We start from the raw sequence: 14,637 nt of genomic DNA on the forward strand, positions 1-14,637 counted from the left end.
GTCCCTGGAGTTCTGTATTATCACCCTGGTGCACCATTCGCCAGGTCATTCTGATATGGAGGCTGCTTTGACGTAGTGGAAAAAAGTCTGCTCTTGTGACCAAAAGACATTGGTATGACTCCTGGCATTCCCACTCTGCTGCTGTGTGTCCTTAGATAAATCATGCAACCTCTCTGAGACTTGTTTCCTTTGTCTGTGAATGAGATTCCTATAGGCTGCCTCACAGGCTGATAGGATTAAATGATATCGTGGATATGAAAACTCTTTACAAAATAGAAAGTACAGCACACTCATAGATACGAGAATGACAAGAGAGATTATTTCTTCTAAAGTGACTACAGGAACACACAGTCTTGTTTTCTAGCCCTGCGGGGCTCCCCAGAACTGACACCTCATCTGAGGCAGGGAAATATGGAGAATTGTTTCAAGGGCCTCCGTATTCTAAGAGCTTTGAGGAATAATGTAGATAGGTGGAAGAAGGCTATCGTGTTTCTTCTGTACACAGGTCTAGAATAGACCAACCTGTAACTGTATTATTTAAAAGGTTGGAGGGAGACTGAAATTAAATATAAAATAATTACCAAAATATGTATTTTGAGTATTTTTAAAGGGCCTTGAAAACATTTATTATTATAATCTAAACCAAGCTACAAATACAGGAGGATTTTTAGTTATACCTGCTAGTAGACGTGAGAGGTGGTTCAGTCTAATGAGAACTGTTGAAACAAATTGATTTAAGAATGCTTCATGGGAAAGTGAACAATGTGCAACTCACATCGTCCCGAGGTCCTACTTGGGCCTGTTAAGAAGGGCTTATGGAAATGAAGGGGTTCTTTTTATTTGAAATGGGTACCACTTAACCTGTAATATTTAACCACCCTTTTCTTCCTTAGTTCACAATTATGGAGCCCCTGGTTACACACTGAGGTTTTTTTTTTTTTTCACGCCTCTAGCCCTAAGTGAACTCCGCTGTTAGCTCTGCGGTGTTTTTCGAAAGATGCCTCCTGTTCTGCTTGTTTAAATGCCACGCCCAGCTCCCTACACATTCCAATAACAAGAGTTTTCCCGGAGCTCTGTTTGGAAACGTTCACAAGGATCTCAGAACTTGTTCTGTCTCTCCAGTTTCAAGGAAACACTGGATTGCTCATATGTAGTAGATGACGTGGTTTCCCCAAAGTAATCATTTGCCAGATCATACATCTGTTATTTTGTTAAAATCTTAATTTATATATAAAAATAAAATTAAAGAAAAACAAGACCATAGTATGCCTTTCAATGTATTACAAGCGGTTTGCTTTTATTCACCCAACTCAGTGAAATACGGACCTTACATTTCAACTTTGGAATATGTTAATGTGCATAGGGTTTCATCAATATCTCATCTTCCTGACCCGAGTGAAGAAAAAGAAACAGCTTGTGACATAAGACAGTTTAACATGTTGGTTTTGTTCTGGTGGTTAGCACAACTGGCATAACAATACAGCCTGAGAGGACTAGAAATTTCATAACCAACTCGATCATTTTAATTAATTTGTACAGTAATTTAAGTAGGTAACACATCACAATAGTTCAAAAATCAGAAGATACAGAAGTACGTTTTATGGAAATTCTGTGTTTACCTGTGTACTCAGCCACCCATTACCATATCCCTCAAGTAACCAGTATTAATTCTGATTCATTTAAATGGATATACTAAGACATATTTTAGCTGAAATCTATATTTTGATGCTTTAATCACATTACATAAAGGAACAGAGTATGCATTTGGGACCTTGTGGGCAAATAACTACATGAATATCCAGGGGGATATCTTTGATAAACATGCTGTAAAGGTAACAAAGTACAGAGCCCAAAGCAGAATTCCACTTTTACTGTAAAGAAGGCGCGAAAGCGAGATCTTCCTGGAAGCCCATGCATCTCCCCACAGACCCATCTGGACTTCTCTGTTTCTGGGTTGCCAGGACAGACTGTTGTTCTCTTCTAACTGTTGCATATGTATTGAATCCTGGCGCTGCAAACCTCTTATGATGCAAGACTGAATTCCTCACTGCCACTTTTCCAGATAACGGCCCGCCGTCAGTGGAAGCATATCTATGATGAGCTAGGTGGTAATCCCGGGAGCACCAGCGCCGCCACTTGTACCCGCAGGCATTATGAAAGGTAAGACACCCTTTCTTGGAAAGTCATTGCTTAATGAAAAGTGTGTTAATTCAAAGTTAACGGGTCAAGGATAAGACCTTTGAGGAAACAGGAAATATCCCTGGCATTTTACTTTGCATACTGCCTTGAGATTTTTAGGGGACCTGGCTTTCTCTGGTTACAGGAGCTAATAGAATTAGATGCTCTCCTAGTTTGGTTTTATCCTATAACCCTGTCTGACAATACTGATACTTCCCCCGCACCACAAGCATGGATTATTCAGTATATTCTGTGTACTCCGTAGGTTCATTCACTATGAGAACTTTCAGCTTCTGGAAAACAGGTCTGCGGTATTACTGTGGAGTTGCCATGTAACTGTATTAGCATAGAAATGTATTAATGTTGAAAGTACTAATATTGAACAGTAAGTATTTCTTTAATAAGAAAATTGGTCCTAGATAAGACCTGTTGTCTTTTTTCCCCATCTTGGTGTTTTTCTTCTGTGCTTTTGACCCAGGAAATCCTTTCTTGCCAAGCTCTGTGTAGTTTGGTTTTCTAATAATTTCAGCATCTTTCAGAAAGGTGATGATGATAATGCAAATAAATGCCAAATTAGCGCACTGAGGGTTGTATCCATGGGAATTTTTCCCTTTGCATTAGGACTGTGTGCCCCACAAAACTGAAGACCAGTTAGGGTCTTGTGTTATCATTGGTCTGTGTCTTTAGTCCATACTTGTTTAGGTCATACCAACGTCCTTATCACTGGCATATCTCTGCAGAAGTCCAGACAGGCTCAGCTTCTTGGTTTCACATTCAGAGCTTGTGAGATCCCAGTAGAGGTGTCTGTGTGTGTGTTTTTCGTAATGGCCATGGATGGGATGAAGTCAAGACACAGCTGAGCAAATGGGCCATATAGCTTGCTCCTTTGAAAAGTACAACACAAGTGGTAAATTGATGGTTGCTCTTCATATCATCAGTTACCATCCCAGCTTCAAACCACATGCTTAACACCCATCTTTGGATCACACAAATGCATCTTCAGATAATGTCACGTCACACACCAACTCTTAGTCATATTTCGAGTCCAGTTGTATCTTTATCTGCACTGCACTTTACAGAGTCCCTTTTCATATGGCCATTCAGTGAAACTTACAATGTTTTGATAGGTATAATAAATTAAGTCGGGTTTAGAACCCTATGAAAAAGCCTCACAAAGTATTCCCAAGAAACTGCTTTATTTGACAGTGTTATAATCCAGAAAGATTTTTTTTAATTGATGATGGAAATAACTATTCTTCACAGCATTGTTGCAGTATACTGCATTTAATGTTTTTTTTTAAGTGAGTGTATTTCTCTCACTATTTAATACAAAAGACCATGCTCTCACTGTTGGTAGCGGGTACAACAGTGAACTTCTAGTACAGAAAGGCACTGGCATCTGGGGTGAGTGTTCTGTAAGTGGCATTTGAGGTATCAGAGTCCTCTTGTTTGGATTATGAGTCAAAGCTTTAATCAAAATGTTTTCATTAGAAACACTCTCTACTTTCAGTTTTTATTATGATAGTGAACCTCCCTTAGCTTCATGTGCAAATGTCCCTAACATGTGGCCCATCACACTTAAAGAACCAGATAGTGATTAAAATTTGAGAAAGGAGTGTTATCTCAGCTGTGAGCTAGCTCACCTCATTGGAGTGAAAAAGTAAGCAAATGTATCACAAAGCATCACATGGTCAAATAACAGATAAGGTTTGGGATAGAAAAAGGCTTGGATTTAGTAGCAGCAGGTACATGTGTATGGTTGTGTGTTTAATTTACTCAAGCAGTTGTGTGTATAAAAATAGCTTCAATCTCAAATGCCAAGATACGTTCTTTTGAAGGTTGTGTACTTTGTTTTATGATTTACCTCTTCCTGGAGGAGCAGAATCCCACATGCCTGCAGTCAGTCAAAATGGAAAATTCTAATAGAAGTACCTCCAACTTCAGCAACTAAAAAGCATTATTAAAGATTTTTAGATATTTTTCTTCTCTCATTTTTGGGAGCAAAATTCATAAACTTTTGGTCTCCCACTGGAATAAAGTTTTTGAAAAGCTATGTCAGTTACTCTTCGAAATTTGGAATTTTCTTTGGTCATTGTATCAGTCAGGACCCAGGGGAGGAAAATAAAAATTCACACTTAAGTATTCAACAAAGAGAACTATAGGGAACTGCCTAAACAGCTGTGGTGTGAAGCAGTCCACTCACACAGAGGCATTAACCACAGGTTTCCTAGGACTGAGAGAATAAAGAGCTTATGTTATCACCACCCGGAAGTTGGGACAGTGGTCTCAGCAGACTGGGGTTCAGATCCCTCACAGGTAGAGGCACCCAGTGAGTGCTGGTGCTTCAGGAGCTCAAGGAGGGCACTGTGGAGCTGCATGCAGACGGCTGGTGCCAGACCATCTCAGAGGACACTGTTCAGAGACAGTGGAAAGAAGCAAGAGGCTGGAACCAGCAGCTGCTGCTAAGTTCCTGCTGGCTTGGCAGTGAAAGGAAGGGCAAGCAAAATGGGAGGCAGTCCCTTCTCCCTTCCCCTGGCCTGCTAGGGTCATTTGCAGAACCCCAATAGGAAGGTGGCTGACAAAAAGGACTTGGAATTTGTGTTGTCCCAATCCCAGTATCACCAAGCAGAGTGCAGAAGAGTGGGTTTGGAGCTGCGAGACAGCAGTCAGCTACATCGGGGGGCACACGACACCCCAACATAGAAATCACTGTGCAGAACCCGAAACCCAGGTTAGAGTGGCTGTTGCAGGGTGATTAGCAAGGTCATCATCCCGGTTCCTGGCATTTTCTTTTATTTAATTTTTATTTTATATTGGAGTATAGTTGATTACAAAGTTATTAGTTCCTGGTGTATAGCTAAGTGATTCAGTTAAACATATACGTGTGTCCATTCTTTTTCAGATTCTTTTCCCATCTAGGTTACTACAGAATATTGAGTAGAGTTCCTTATGCCATATAGCAGGTCCTTTTGATTATCTATTTTATATATAGTAGTATGTATAATTTAATCCCAAACTCCTAGTTTATCCCTTCTCCCACAGTTCCCTTTGGAACCATAAGTTTGTTTTCGAAGTCTGTGTCTGTTTCGTAAGTAAGTTCATTCATATAATTTTTAAAAAATTCTATTCATAAGTGATCTGTCTTTTTCTGATTCACTTAGTTTGGTCATCTCTAGGTCCACTCATGTTGCTGCAAATGGTATTATTTCCGTCTTTCTGAGTAACATTCCATCGTATGTATGTACCGCATTTTCTTTATCCGTTGCTCTGTGGACGGACATTTAGGTGGCTTCCATGTCTTGACTGTTAACAGTGCTGCAGTGAACAATGGGGGTGCATGTATCTTTTCAGATTACGGTTTTCTCCAGATACATGCCCAGGAGTGGGATTACTGGGTCATATGAGAATTCTTAGTTTTTAAAGGAACCTCCATACCATTGTCTGTAGTGGCTGCACCAGTTTACATTTATTTCCACCAGCAGGTGGGAGAGTCCCCTTTTCTCCTAACTCTCTCCAGTATTTTTCATTTGTAGACTTTTTTGATGATGGCGTTCTGACTCGTATAAAGTGATACCTCACTGTAGTTTTGATTTGCATTTCTCTAATAATGAGTGGTGTTGAGTATCTTTTCACATGCCTTTTGGCCATCTTTATGTCTTCTTTGGAGAAATGTCTATTTAGATCTTCTGCACTGGTTTTTGATTGGGTTTTTATTTTCATATAGAGCTACATGAGCTATTTGTATATTTTGGACATTAATCCCTTGTCAGTCACTTCATTTGCAAATATTTTCTCCCATTCCATGGGTTGTCTTTTCTGTTTTGTTTATGGTTTCTTTCACTGTACAAAAGCTTTTAAGTTTCATTAGGTCCCATTTGTTTATCTTTATTTTCATTACTCTAGGAGGTGGATCTGAAAAGATATTGCTGTGATTTATGTCAAAGTGTGTTCTGCCTGTGTTTTCCTCAGAGAGTTTTATAGTAGGCATTTCCTTTCACCACCTAAGTTTTGCACTGTTGTGATCACTATAAGGGGTGTCATGAATAATTAATCATTTATAATAGTTTAAATCAATCATCTGCAAATTTTGGTAGGTTTGTATGTGTGTGTGTGTGTGTGTGTGTGTGTTTTAAATCAGACTGTGCTTCCCATAATGCCACTCTCACTCATTTGAACTGTGTTCTCAAAGGAATCATCCATACTCCTGTGTTTTGTGGTGGGGAGACATGCCTGGGAATTGCTGCTCTAGATGTCTTCTCTTTGATGTTTCTGCCAGAGAAGGGAAGAGGACACCCATATCTGTCCCGGAACCTGAACCATTTATGCTCAGGTCAAAGAAAAGGCTGAAGCTCTTGGCTGCAACTGTGTTGGGTGATACTGGCAGGTTTCATTCATTCTTGCTAGTTACAGGCTGTGCTCACACAATTAAGGCAGAAATGACTAGGTTGGGGAAAGACCATCGTATTCAAGAAGGCTCAAGGAGTTGTAAAGGGCCAGGATTTTGTGAGCAAACATCTAGTCTGGAGATGCCCTTAAAGTCCGACTGGAGTTCGTGCTCTGCTGCCAGTGTACTTGGCCTCTCGTTTTCACTCTAATACAGAGGCTAGCTCCTCCTTCTATTTCCCTACCAGCAACTTTGCTTTCCTAGGAGATGGAGAAGCAGTGAGTGATTACTATGCATTATCCACTGATTTATTTTTCACGCAGTGCGGTTCGTGTCTCCAGTAAATGTTTTCTTTTTTCAACAAGAAAAAAGTAGCTGGGTCTTCAGTAAATGTTACTTGTATATTAATTGGACACTTTTGGTTTATTAATGAGTGTAATAATGAAAGTACAGGTTGCTGAAAAGAGTCAGTGTTTTTATTTAAGGCATAGCTGAAATGGTACAATGCCTGTGAATGCATCATTGTTGCTGAAGGCCCGACTTGTCCAAAACTTGCCTCTGATTGGTTTAAATCAAATAGATCCAAGCACTTCATAAAAATGTCTTTGTCAGCCTAGTTTTGCTTCCAAGCCTATTCATCTCTGTCAGTTTTTAATATTAGTAACAGGTTCCTGGCCACAGTCCATTAGTACTGTACTTAATTGCTCATGTTACGGATGATCACTAATATAAAAAGCATTAATGTTCCCCCATCGAAAGACTTGCTGTGTAGATATCTCAACTCAGCAAAGCTTATGAAGTGTGGTCATTCTAGACATTTCTTGTTCAGGATTTATTGATAAAGTTACTGCAGATTACAGTGCAAAGCAAAATACCCACCTCCTCCTGTGCAAGACAGTTCTAGGTGGAACGTTTTCTTTCTTGTCCAACTCTTTATTTAAGATGCCCCAAATCAGTTTCTTTTATCTGTAAGGCAACAAGAAAGGAAAATGGTTACCTTAAAAGAGTTCTCTTAGCTTGATTTTCTGGTGTAGTAATTCATTTTAAAGGCTGTTTTCACATGCAGATTTGTTTTCTTTTTCTTTTAATGTTTTTTAAGCACATGCAAGGGGGGTGGGGGGAAGTCTTTACACAGAATACCAGATTACTGGTTTTAATTTTCCTGAATAAATTACATGGTCTGTTTCTATGGAGCACATGAAGCTGTTACTAGGGATTTTAAAAGGAGCATTAAGACAGAAGTACTTTATGATGTGCTTTTCTGAGTACTTAGAAAATCAAAATCATAAACAAATGTATTTGTGGGGGAAATGAACAATTATGCCTCATCTTCTTGCATATGTAATGCCCAATTTCCAATTCTACCCTTTTGCTTTGCCCATAAGCATTCCTTGGGTGAGACTGTCGTGCCGCTGGCTTCCTTTGCAGTTATTGGTTTGGGGTTTGGGGGCATTATGAGCTGCACCCAAGCCCCATGCATTTGGCCAGGGCCCGAGTGACAGTGAGCTGCAGCTTCGGCCTTTTTCTCTCTGAAGGTGGAACCCAGGGTGTGGGAGGTTCACGTTTTGAGTTAAGAAATATGCTTTAAGGTAAAATGCCAAAAATACATCAGGTTCTAAGGAACTCAGCTAGTCATATTGTGGGAAAAAGCCAAGGGAAGGGGAGTTACAGTTCTCTTCATGTCTAGGACAAGATGTGGGGTGTTCTTGCTCATTTTGATGCCCTTGAAGTTAATTAGCACACAGCACTGAAGGCCACAGGTGGGCTGCACAGATCTGAGGCAGCCTCTAGCAATCCTCTAGACAGTGTTACTCAAGTGAGGTTCTCCTGTGAACAGGGCAGCAATGAATAAGCATTGAGACACTTACAGAGCAATTTACCAGCATAATTTTGTGTGTGTCTAATTTTGTTAAAAATGAGGCTATGCATGTTGTATGTCTTTTAAAATTTTCCTTTCTAGTATTAGTCACTCAGTCATGTCTGACTCTGCGACCCCAGGGACTGTGGCTCGCCAGGCTCCTCTATTCATGTGATTCTCCAGGCAGGAATACTGGAGTGGGTTGCCATCCCCTTCTCCAGGGGATCTTCCCGACCCAAGGATCAAACCCGGGTCTCCTGCATTGCAGGCAGATTCTTTACCGTCTGACCTACAGGGACGATCCAATTCCTTTTTATGGTGTTTTACAAACGTGTTGGTCAGAAATAGGAAATCCAGGGTCCCTGCAGCAGCAACGCTCCACATCCGTGGTCACAAACTCCCACGTTGATGGGGGCAGGTAGCATGGTGAGCACAGGCAGCCCAGGCTGGGCAGCAGGAAACGAGCACACACAGCCCGGCCAGGGAGGCCAGTAGGATCAGCCGACACCTGCTGCCTTAGGAGGATGCAGTCTCAGTGCTTCCAGACCTTCCATGTCTTAGAGATGACTTTTATGTGAAATCACCCAACTTACAAATATTGGCTCCAATATTTCTGAAAATATTGTATGTAAGCTAAACACACCTGTAGGCACAGTGTAGCCTGCCGGCTGCCCTGTTCCGCAAAGACTGAATGACTGCTGGCACTGAGCTCATCCAGTCTCTGCTTAGACGCCCTGCAGTGGGAGGGCACGGAAGGCACCCTTCATCTGTACACTCTTCCTCAAACTGAGCAAGACACCTGTGGCTTCCCATCGACCCTACCTTACCTTCTGGGGCTGACTTGTTCCACATGCTCCATTTTCTCAGGGATGGGTCTTCATATGCTTGGCAAAACTCCTCTCACGTCAAGTTTTCCTGTTCCATTCATCCGAGCCTCAGAGCACAGTTTATGGGCTTTCACCAGCTTGGCTTGCTCCCATGTAAATGCCTCTCATTCGTGTCACTCAGAAGATCCAAAGCTGTTCCAGATGTTGCATATAGTATTTCTTGGGATGAGGGCAGTGTCAGTCTATCAACAGTGCCTAAGGTGACTATTGAAATTGGTAAGAAGCCCTCTCCTATTGGCCAGGTTCTTTTACTTGGGTGGGATAGATTTACCATTTGATTGACTGTCTTTTTCCTTTGCTACTGACCTCAAGAGCCAATTGGTGTTTTTTGAACATCTACCAAGATTGGGGTGCAAACAATGAGGAGGTGCCCATGCTACCACATTCATGGAAGAGACTGTTAAGGGAATGTGATGATGCTCCCCAAGAACCCAGGCTCAGCCTCAGAATTCTCAGTATGGCATCTCATTAGAACTGGGAGGTGCTGTGACCTTTGGCTTACTTATGATCGGACTTCTAGTCCATACATACATGAAAAAGAGTTAAATAACTTAAGGCTATAAAAACCTTATGTAAGTAAGTTGTAATAGATACAAATAAAGTTCAGTGAAAGTGAAAGTTGCTCAGTCGTGTGTGACTCTTTGTGACCCCACGGACTTTACAGTCCATGGAATTTTCCAGGCCAGAATACTGGAGTAGGTAGCCTTTCCCTTCTCCAGGGGATCTTCCCAACCCAGGGATCAAAACCCAGGTTTCCGGAATTGCAGGCAGAGTCTTTACCAGCTGAGTCACAAAGTAATAGAAATCAAAGAAAGAAGAGAATTTGCAAGTGAAATGAGCAAAATCTTTCAGGAGAATCTAGAATTTGAACTGGATTTTTTTTTTTTGTATTGAAGTATAGTTGATTTACAATGTTGTGTTGGTTTCAGGTATACAGCAGAGTGATTCAGTTGTAAAAATACACATATTCATTCTTTTTCTCATATAGGTTATCTCAGAACATTGAGTTTCCTGTGCTGTACAGTAGATGCTTATTGACTATCTATTCTATATATAATAATGTGTGTATATGATAATCCCAAGCTTTTGATTTATCCCTCCCCACCATGTTCCATTTTGGTAACCATAAGTTGTTTGGGTACCTATAAGTCTGTTTCTGTTTTGCAAATAAGTACATTTGCATCGTTTAAGAAAATAAGTTCCACATTTAAGCAATATCCTAAGATTTTTGTTGTTCTCTGACTGACTTAACTCAGTATGATAATCTCTAGGTTTGTGTATGCTAATCTCTAGGTCTATGCATATTATTGCAAAAAATATTATTTCATTCCTTTGTATATATGTACATCTTCTTTATCCATCCTCAGCTGATGGACATTTAGATTGCTTCCATGTCTTAGCTGCTGTAAATAGTGCTGCAATGAACACTGGGGTGCATGTATCTTTTCAAATATGATTTCTTCTGGGTGTATGCCCAGGAGTGGGATTGCTGGATCATATGGTAGCTCTATTTTTAGTCTTTTTAGGAACCTCCATACTGCTCTCCATAGTGGCTGTACCAATTTATAAACTGGATCTTAAAGTGATTAGGTTAGAATCTAAAATAATTCAGTTGTAGAACTCGAAAACAATAAACTATATTTGAGGGCAAGGACCATGTGGTATTAGCTTTCCTTGAGACTTACCAGTGCACCCAGTATAGCATCATGAACATATCAAAAATTAGGGGTTGAATGAATTAAATCCAAACAAAAAGGACAGTTTTCTCTAGGATATGTGTACAAAGAAGTAGGGAATGAGGTGCTGGAAGGGGCTGTCGGTAGAGTTCTAAGGCTGAATTTCCAAACTGGATGCACCAAAGGCAGGTATTACAGTTTATCCTCTCAGCGTCTGTTCATTCTCTTGCCTTGAGGTCCGGTAGGGAGAGCATGCACCATCCTCATCCATGTAGGGTCAGCCAGTCTGCGGACTTGGCATCTTCTTTGTAAACACTGTGTTGGTAATGGGGGCTCTGGCCTAGGGGCACTCTGTTGGTAACGCTTCTGTAACATTGCCACTGAGACACTCTCACCTCCCTTTTCCCCACACCCACAGAAGGCCCTTACCGGCAACCAGCAATCCCCCCAAATTGTTATAAGACACAGTGTTGAGATATAAACAGACTAAGGTATTGCTGTTGCTTTTCCAATGATACCCCCTCAGGCTTGTTCTTATAAGGGACCTGAATTGGGTGGATGTAAGCCCTATGCCTGGAGCAGCTTCTCATCAGTAAAGAATTTCTCCCCAAAGGACGGTCAGGTAATTTCATGAGAGCCTCTCTCTGTATCGCTCAACATGCCTAAAATGCTCTGATAACTTTCCAATAGATTTTTCAAGAAACTTTAAAAAAGGAAAACAAAACCGTAGCCAGGGCCTGGAGTAGAAAAACTGGTTTCTGTTTTTTTTAAAAATGAATAAACAACAGCCTTTGAAAAATCTCTATTTAAAAATTCTTAAATTTGCCTCTGAATGCAAGTTGTAATTATTAGAAGTTGGAGTTTACATTGTTGAGTGTAAAAACACCCTCAGGCACAAACTAATCAAGTGTGTATGTCATGCTATAAACTACAGCAAGTTCTTTGTTTGACCCAAAAAAGACTTGCCAAACAGCAGTTTTTTCTCTGTCAAGTTCCTTTATTGTCTCATTTTTGTTTTCTTGCTACTCCCCCCACCCAGCCCCCTTTGAACCTCACTGTAGTATTTAAGAAACTTTGCAGATTCCAGGTTTTATTGATAGTTTTCATCAAGCATGAATTTAAATTTGAGAATAGATTAGGTGTCTTAGCCCTTTTTCTTTTTGATAAATAACAAGAGGTTTCTACTTATGATTTTCTGTCCTCGGGGCTTTATCATTAAGATTAAATAACTGTATTCTCAAGCATGCCACTGCACAAACATCTTTTCAATTATGTGAGTAACAGATGCCTTCACAAAGGCACTATTGAAAATTCAGAAAGCATGTTTCCAAAAAAGAAAGGGGAAAAAAAAGTATCAGATGACAGAAGAATGTAATTGTTTACCATTAAAATATATCCTTAACTCTTCCACTGAAAACCTCTTGGAACATTTTGTTTTCGTACAAGTTATTACAAAGTTGGATCAAAATGATACATGTTTGGGGAGACTGTTGAACATTTCAGAAGCTCTGGAACCTGTGGTATCTCACTTACATGGGAATTCAGTGCAATAGTTGTTTATCTGCTTTTACGTATGGACACTGCCTGCTCTCATGGGGAGAGGTGGTGCACATCATGCTGAAAATACTGTAGTTATATTTGTCTATTATTCTTAAAATAATGTTAATCTGCCCTTGAAACAGATCCATGCAACTTGATTCTGAGTCAGTCATTGTTTTTGAATTGAGAAGAATTGTTACGGCTTTTGCTGGGGCATTGTGGAAGCCTGGGTTGCTATTTACCATCCATGCCCTCTGTTGTGAGCACATATTTTAATCCCTGGGATGTAAAGTCAGCCTTTCTTAAATCCATGTTGACTTTCTTCAATGTGGTCTTCACTGGAAAGCTATGGGACTGACCAACGCCAGTCTAGACCCTCTTAGAAGCAGCAAGGAGGCACTGCAGGAGTCAAGCACGAGGAGCAGAGTCTAGCTGGGGAGGCCATGGGGGCCTCAGACAGGGTCAGAGTTCAGTGCTGCAGGCTGGGGTCCGTGGGAGATGGCGATTCCCAAGTTTCTCTTACCGTCCAACGTCAGGTTGTGCCGGGTGCATCCAGGGTTACCACCTTTTGGAGAGTGATGGTGTGGTTATCCTGGCGTACTGTACGAGGAGCAGTGGCCAGTGGCCAGCCATAGGGCTGCTCCTGCGGGACTGCCGCGACCCTTGGTGGAATGGCCATGTGTGTATTCTGTAGGTCTGCTGGCTCTGAGAAACGGAGGGTGCTCACCCTGATTCTGCCTTAGGAGCTTGGACTTCCCTTAACCCAGGAGGGATCATTTCGGTATCTTCCCAGTGTTGGTGCTTCTCAGATAATTTCTGAAGATACTCAGCTACCTTTCTGAGGTGAAGACAGGTCAGAGAGGCAGATCGTATTTGAACTCAAACTTTGGCACACAATAGCTGTATGTTTTTCACTAGTCCTTTAATAGTTATTTCACACTTAACCTCAGTTTCTTCCTCAACAAATTGATGATAGGTATACAAAGGGCCTGGTGTTATTAGGAATTTAATACATGACCCAGCTGCTATTAATACTGTAATGCCTCATCAATATGTAAGACAACCAGAAGTTTCTTTCCCCACCCTCCGACCTCATCCCCTACCCCCACAGCCCATGTAACTTCAGTTCAGGGACCTGTCATCCTGGACCTTCCTCTGTCTCACTGACCCTCCTTCATGAGAGTCAAGCCACTGATTTGATGGATCCCAACACATCTTTCCTTTCATTGCTTAGTTAGGTTCACAGTCACTCCACGACTATTGGAACGTATCAGAGTCATCAATGGGCCTAAGAAACACCCCTCCTGCCACTTCCAGGGGCAAATGGAGACTATTAGTGTCTTCAAAAGGTTTTCATCTTCGGCTTCCCCCTGAGTAAGAAATGAAGCCCCCTGGTAAACTAATCATTCTCTTAAGGAAGTGATTTCTCTGAAGACGGGGGGCCATGTTTTGTTGTTAACAATAAGGGGCTGCATACCTTTTTGGTATCTTAGGGTAGAATATAAATGATGCTCTTTATACCTACTTCCTTTGCAAAGAACTCTGGACAGTTTACCCTTGGTAGTTCATGGCTTAACCTAAGTCTTTTACACAGAACCTACGTTGTGTTCTCCCACCATTTTCTTTGCTCAGGTGGGTCCTGCCATTGACTTGTTCTCCGTGGCCTGCCTGTCAGCATGGCACCTCCTTCCATGGTTTACTGTTAAAAGCTTTGAGCTCACACCTTCATCTGTTGGAAGGTGACACCGAAGTCCTCTTTCTCCTCTCTCTCTGTTGCTGATACTTTGCTCCTCCCACACTGCACACCAGTTTTTTCTGCTCCACTGAAACTCACACTGTAAAATGGTAGAGATCTTCATCCAGAGCCCACATTTGTCTTAGATGGAGCTTGGCTTATTAAAGGACAGGAAAGAGCAGCCCAATTACCATTATACTCAACCAGTGTTGTGTCCCCTGAGGAAACATTCCCATTTCTCCTCACCTTGACATAGCTCATTTGTGTATTAGACTTTAGTTTGGGTACCTAGCTTCCCCCCGCCCCCGCTAATGCTCTTTCTCCATTTTTAGAGTGATGGTCTGACACCTTGAGCTGGAGGTGAACAGTATGTGAGATTA

The 14,637-nt window shown here is 41.3% G+C and overlaps 1 protein-coding gene across 5 annotated transcripts in view; it reads left to right on the top strand.

Moving 5' to 3' along the window:
- Nucleotides 1-14,637, top strand: part of ARID5B (AT-rich interaction domain 5B) — a 191,971-nt gene that overhangs the window by 163,015 nt on the left and 14,319 nt on the right. For all 5 annotated transcript variants that reach the window (XM_042240972.1, XM_004021392.5, XM_060406497.1 and 2 more), the window contains one exon: nt 2,063-2,160. In XM_042240972.1, the coding sequence (XP_042096906.1) occupies nt 2,063-2,160 (98 nt within the window). The remainder of the gene's footprint in view (nt 1-2,062; nt 2,161-14,637) is intronic.

Source organism: Ovis aries, chromosome 25, assembly GCF_016772045.2.
Source record: "Ovis aries strain OAR_USU_Benz2616 breed Rambouillet chromosome 25, ARS-UI_Ramb_v3.0, whole genome shotgun sequence".
NCBI classification, from domain to species: domain Eukaryota; kingdom Metazoa; phylum Chordata; class Mammalia; order Artiodactyla; family Bovidae; genus Ovis; species Ovis aries.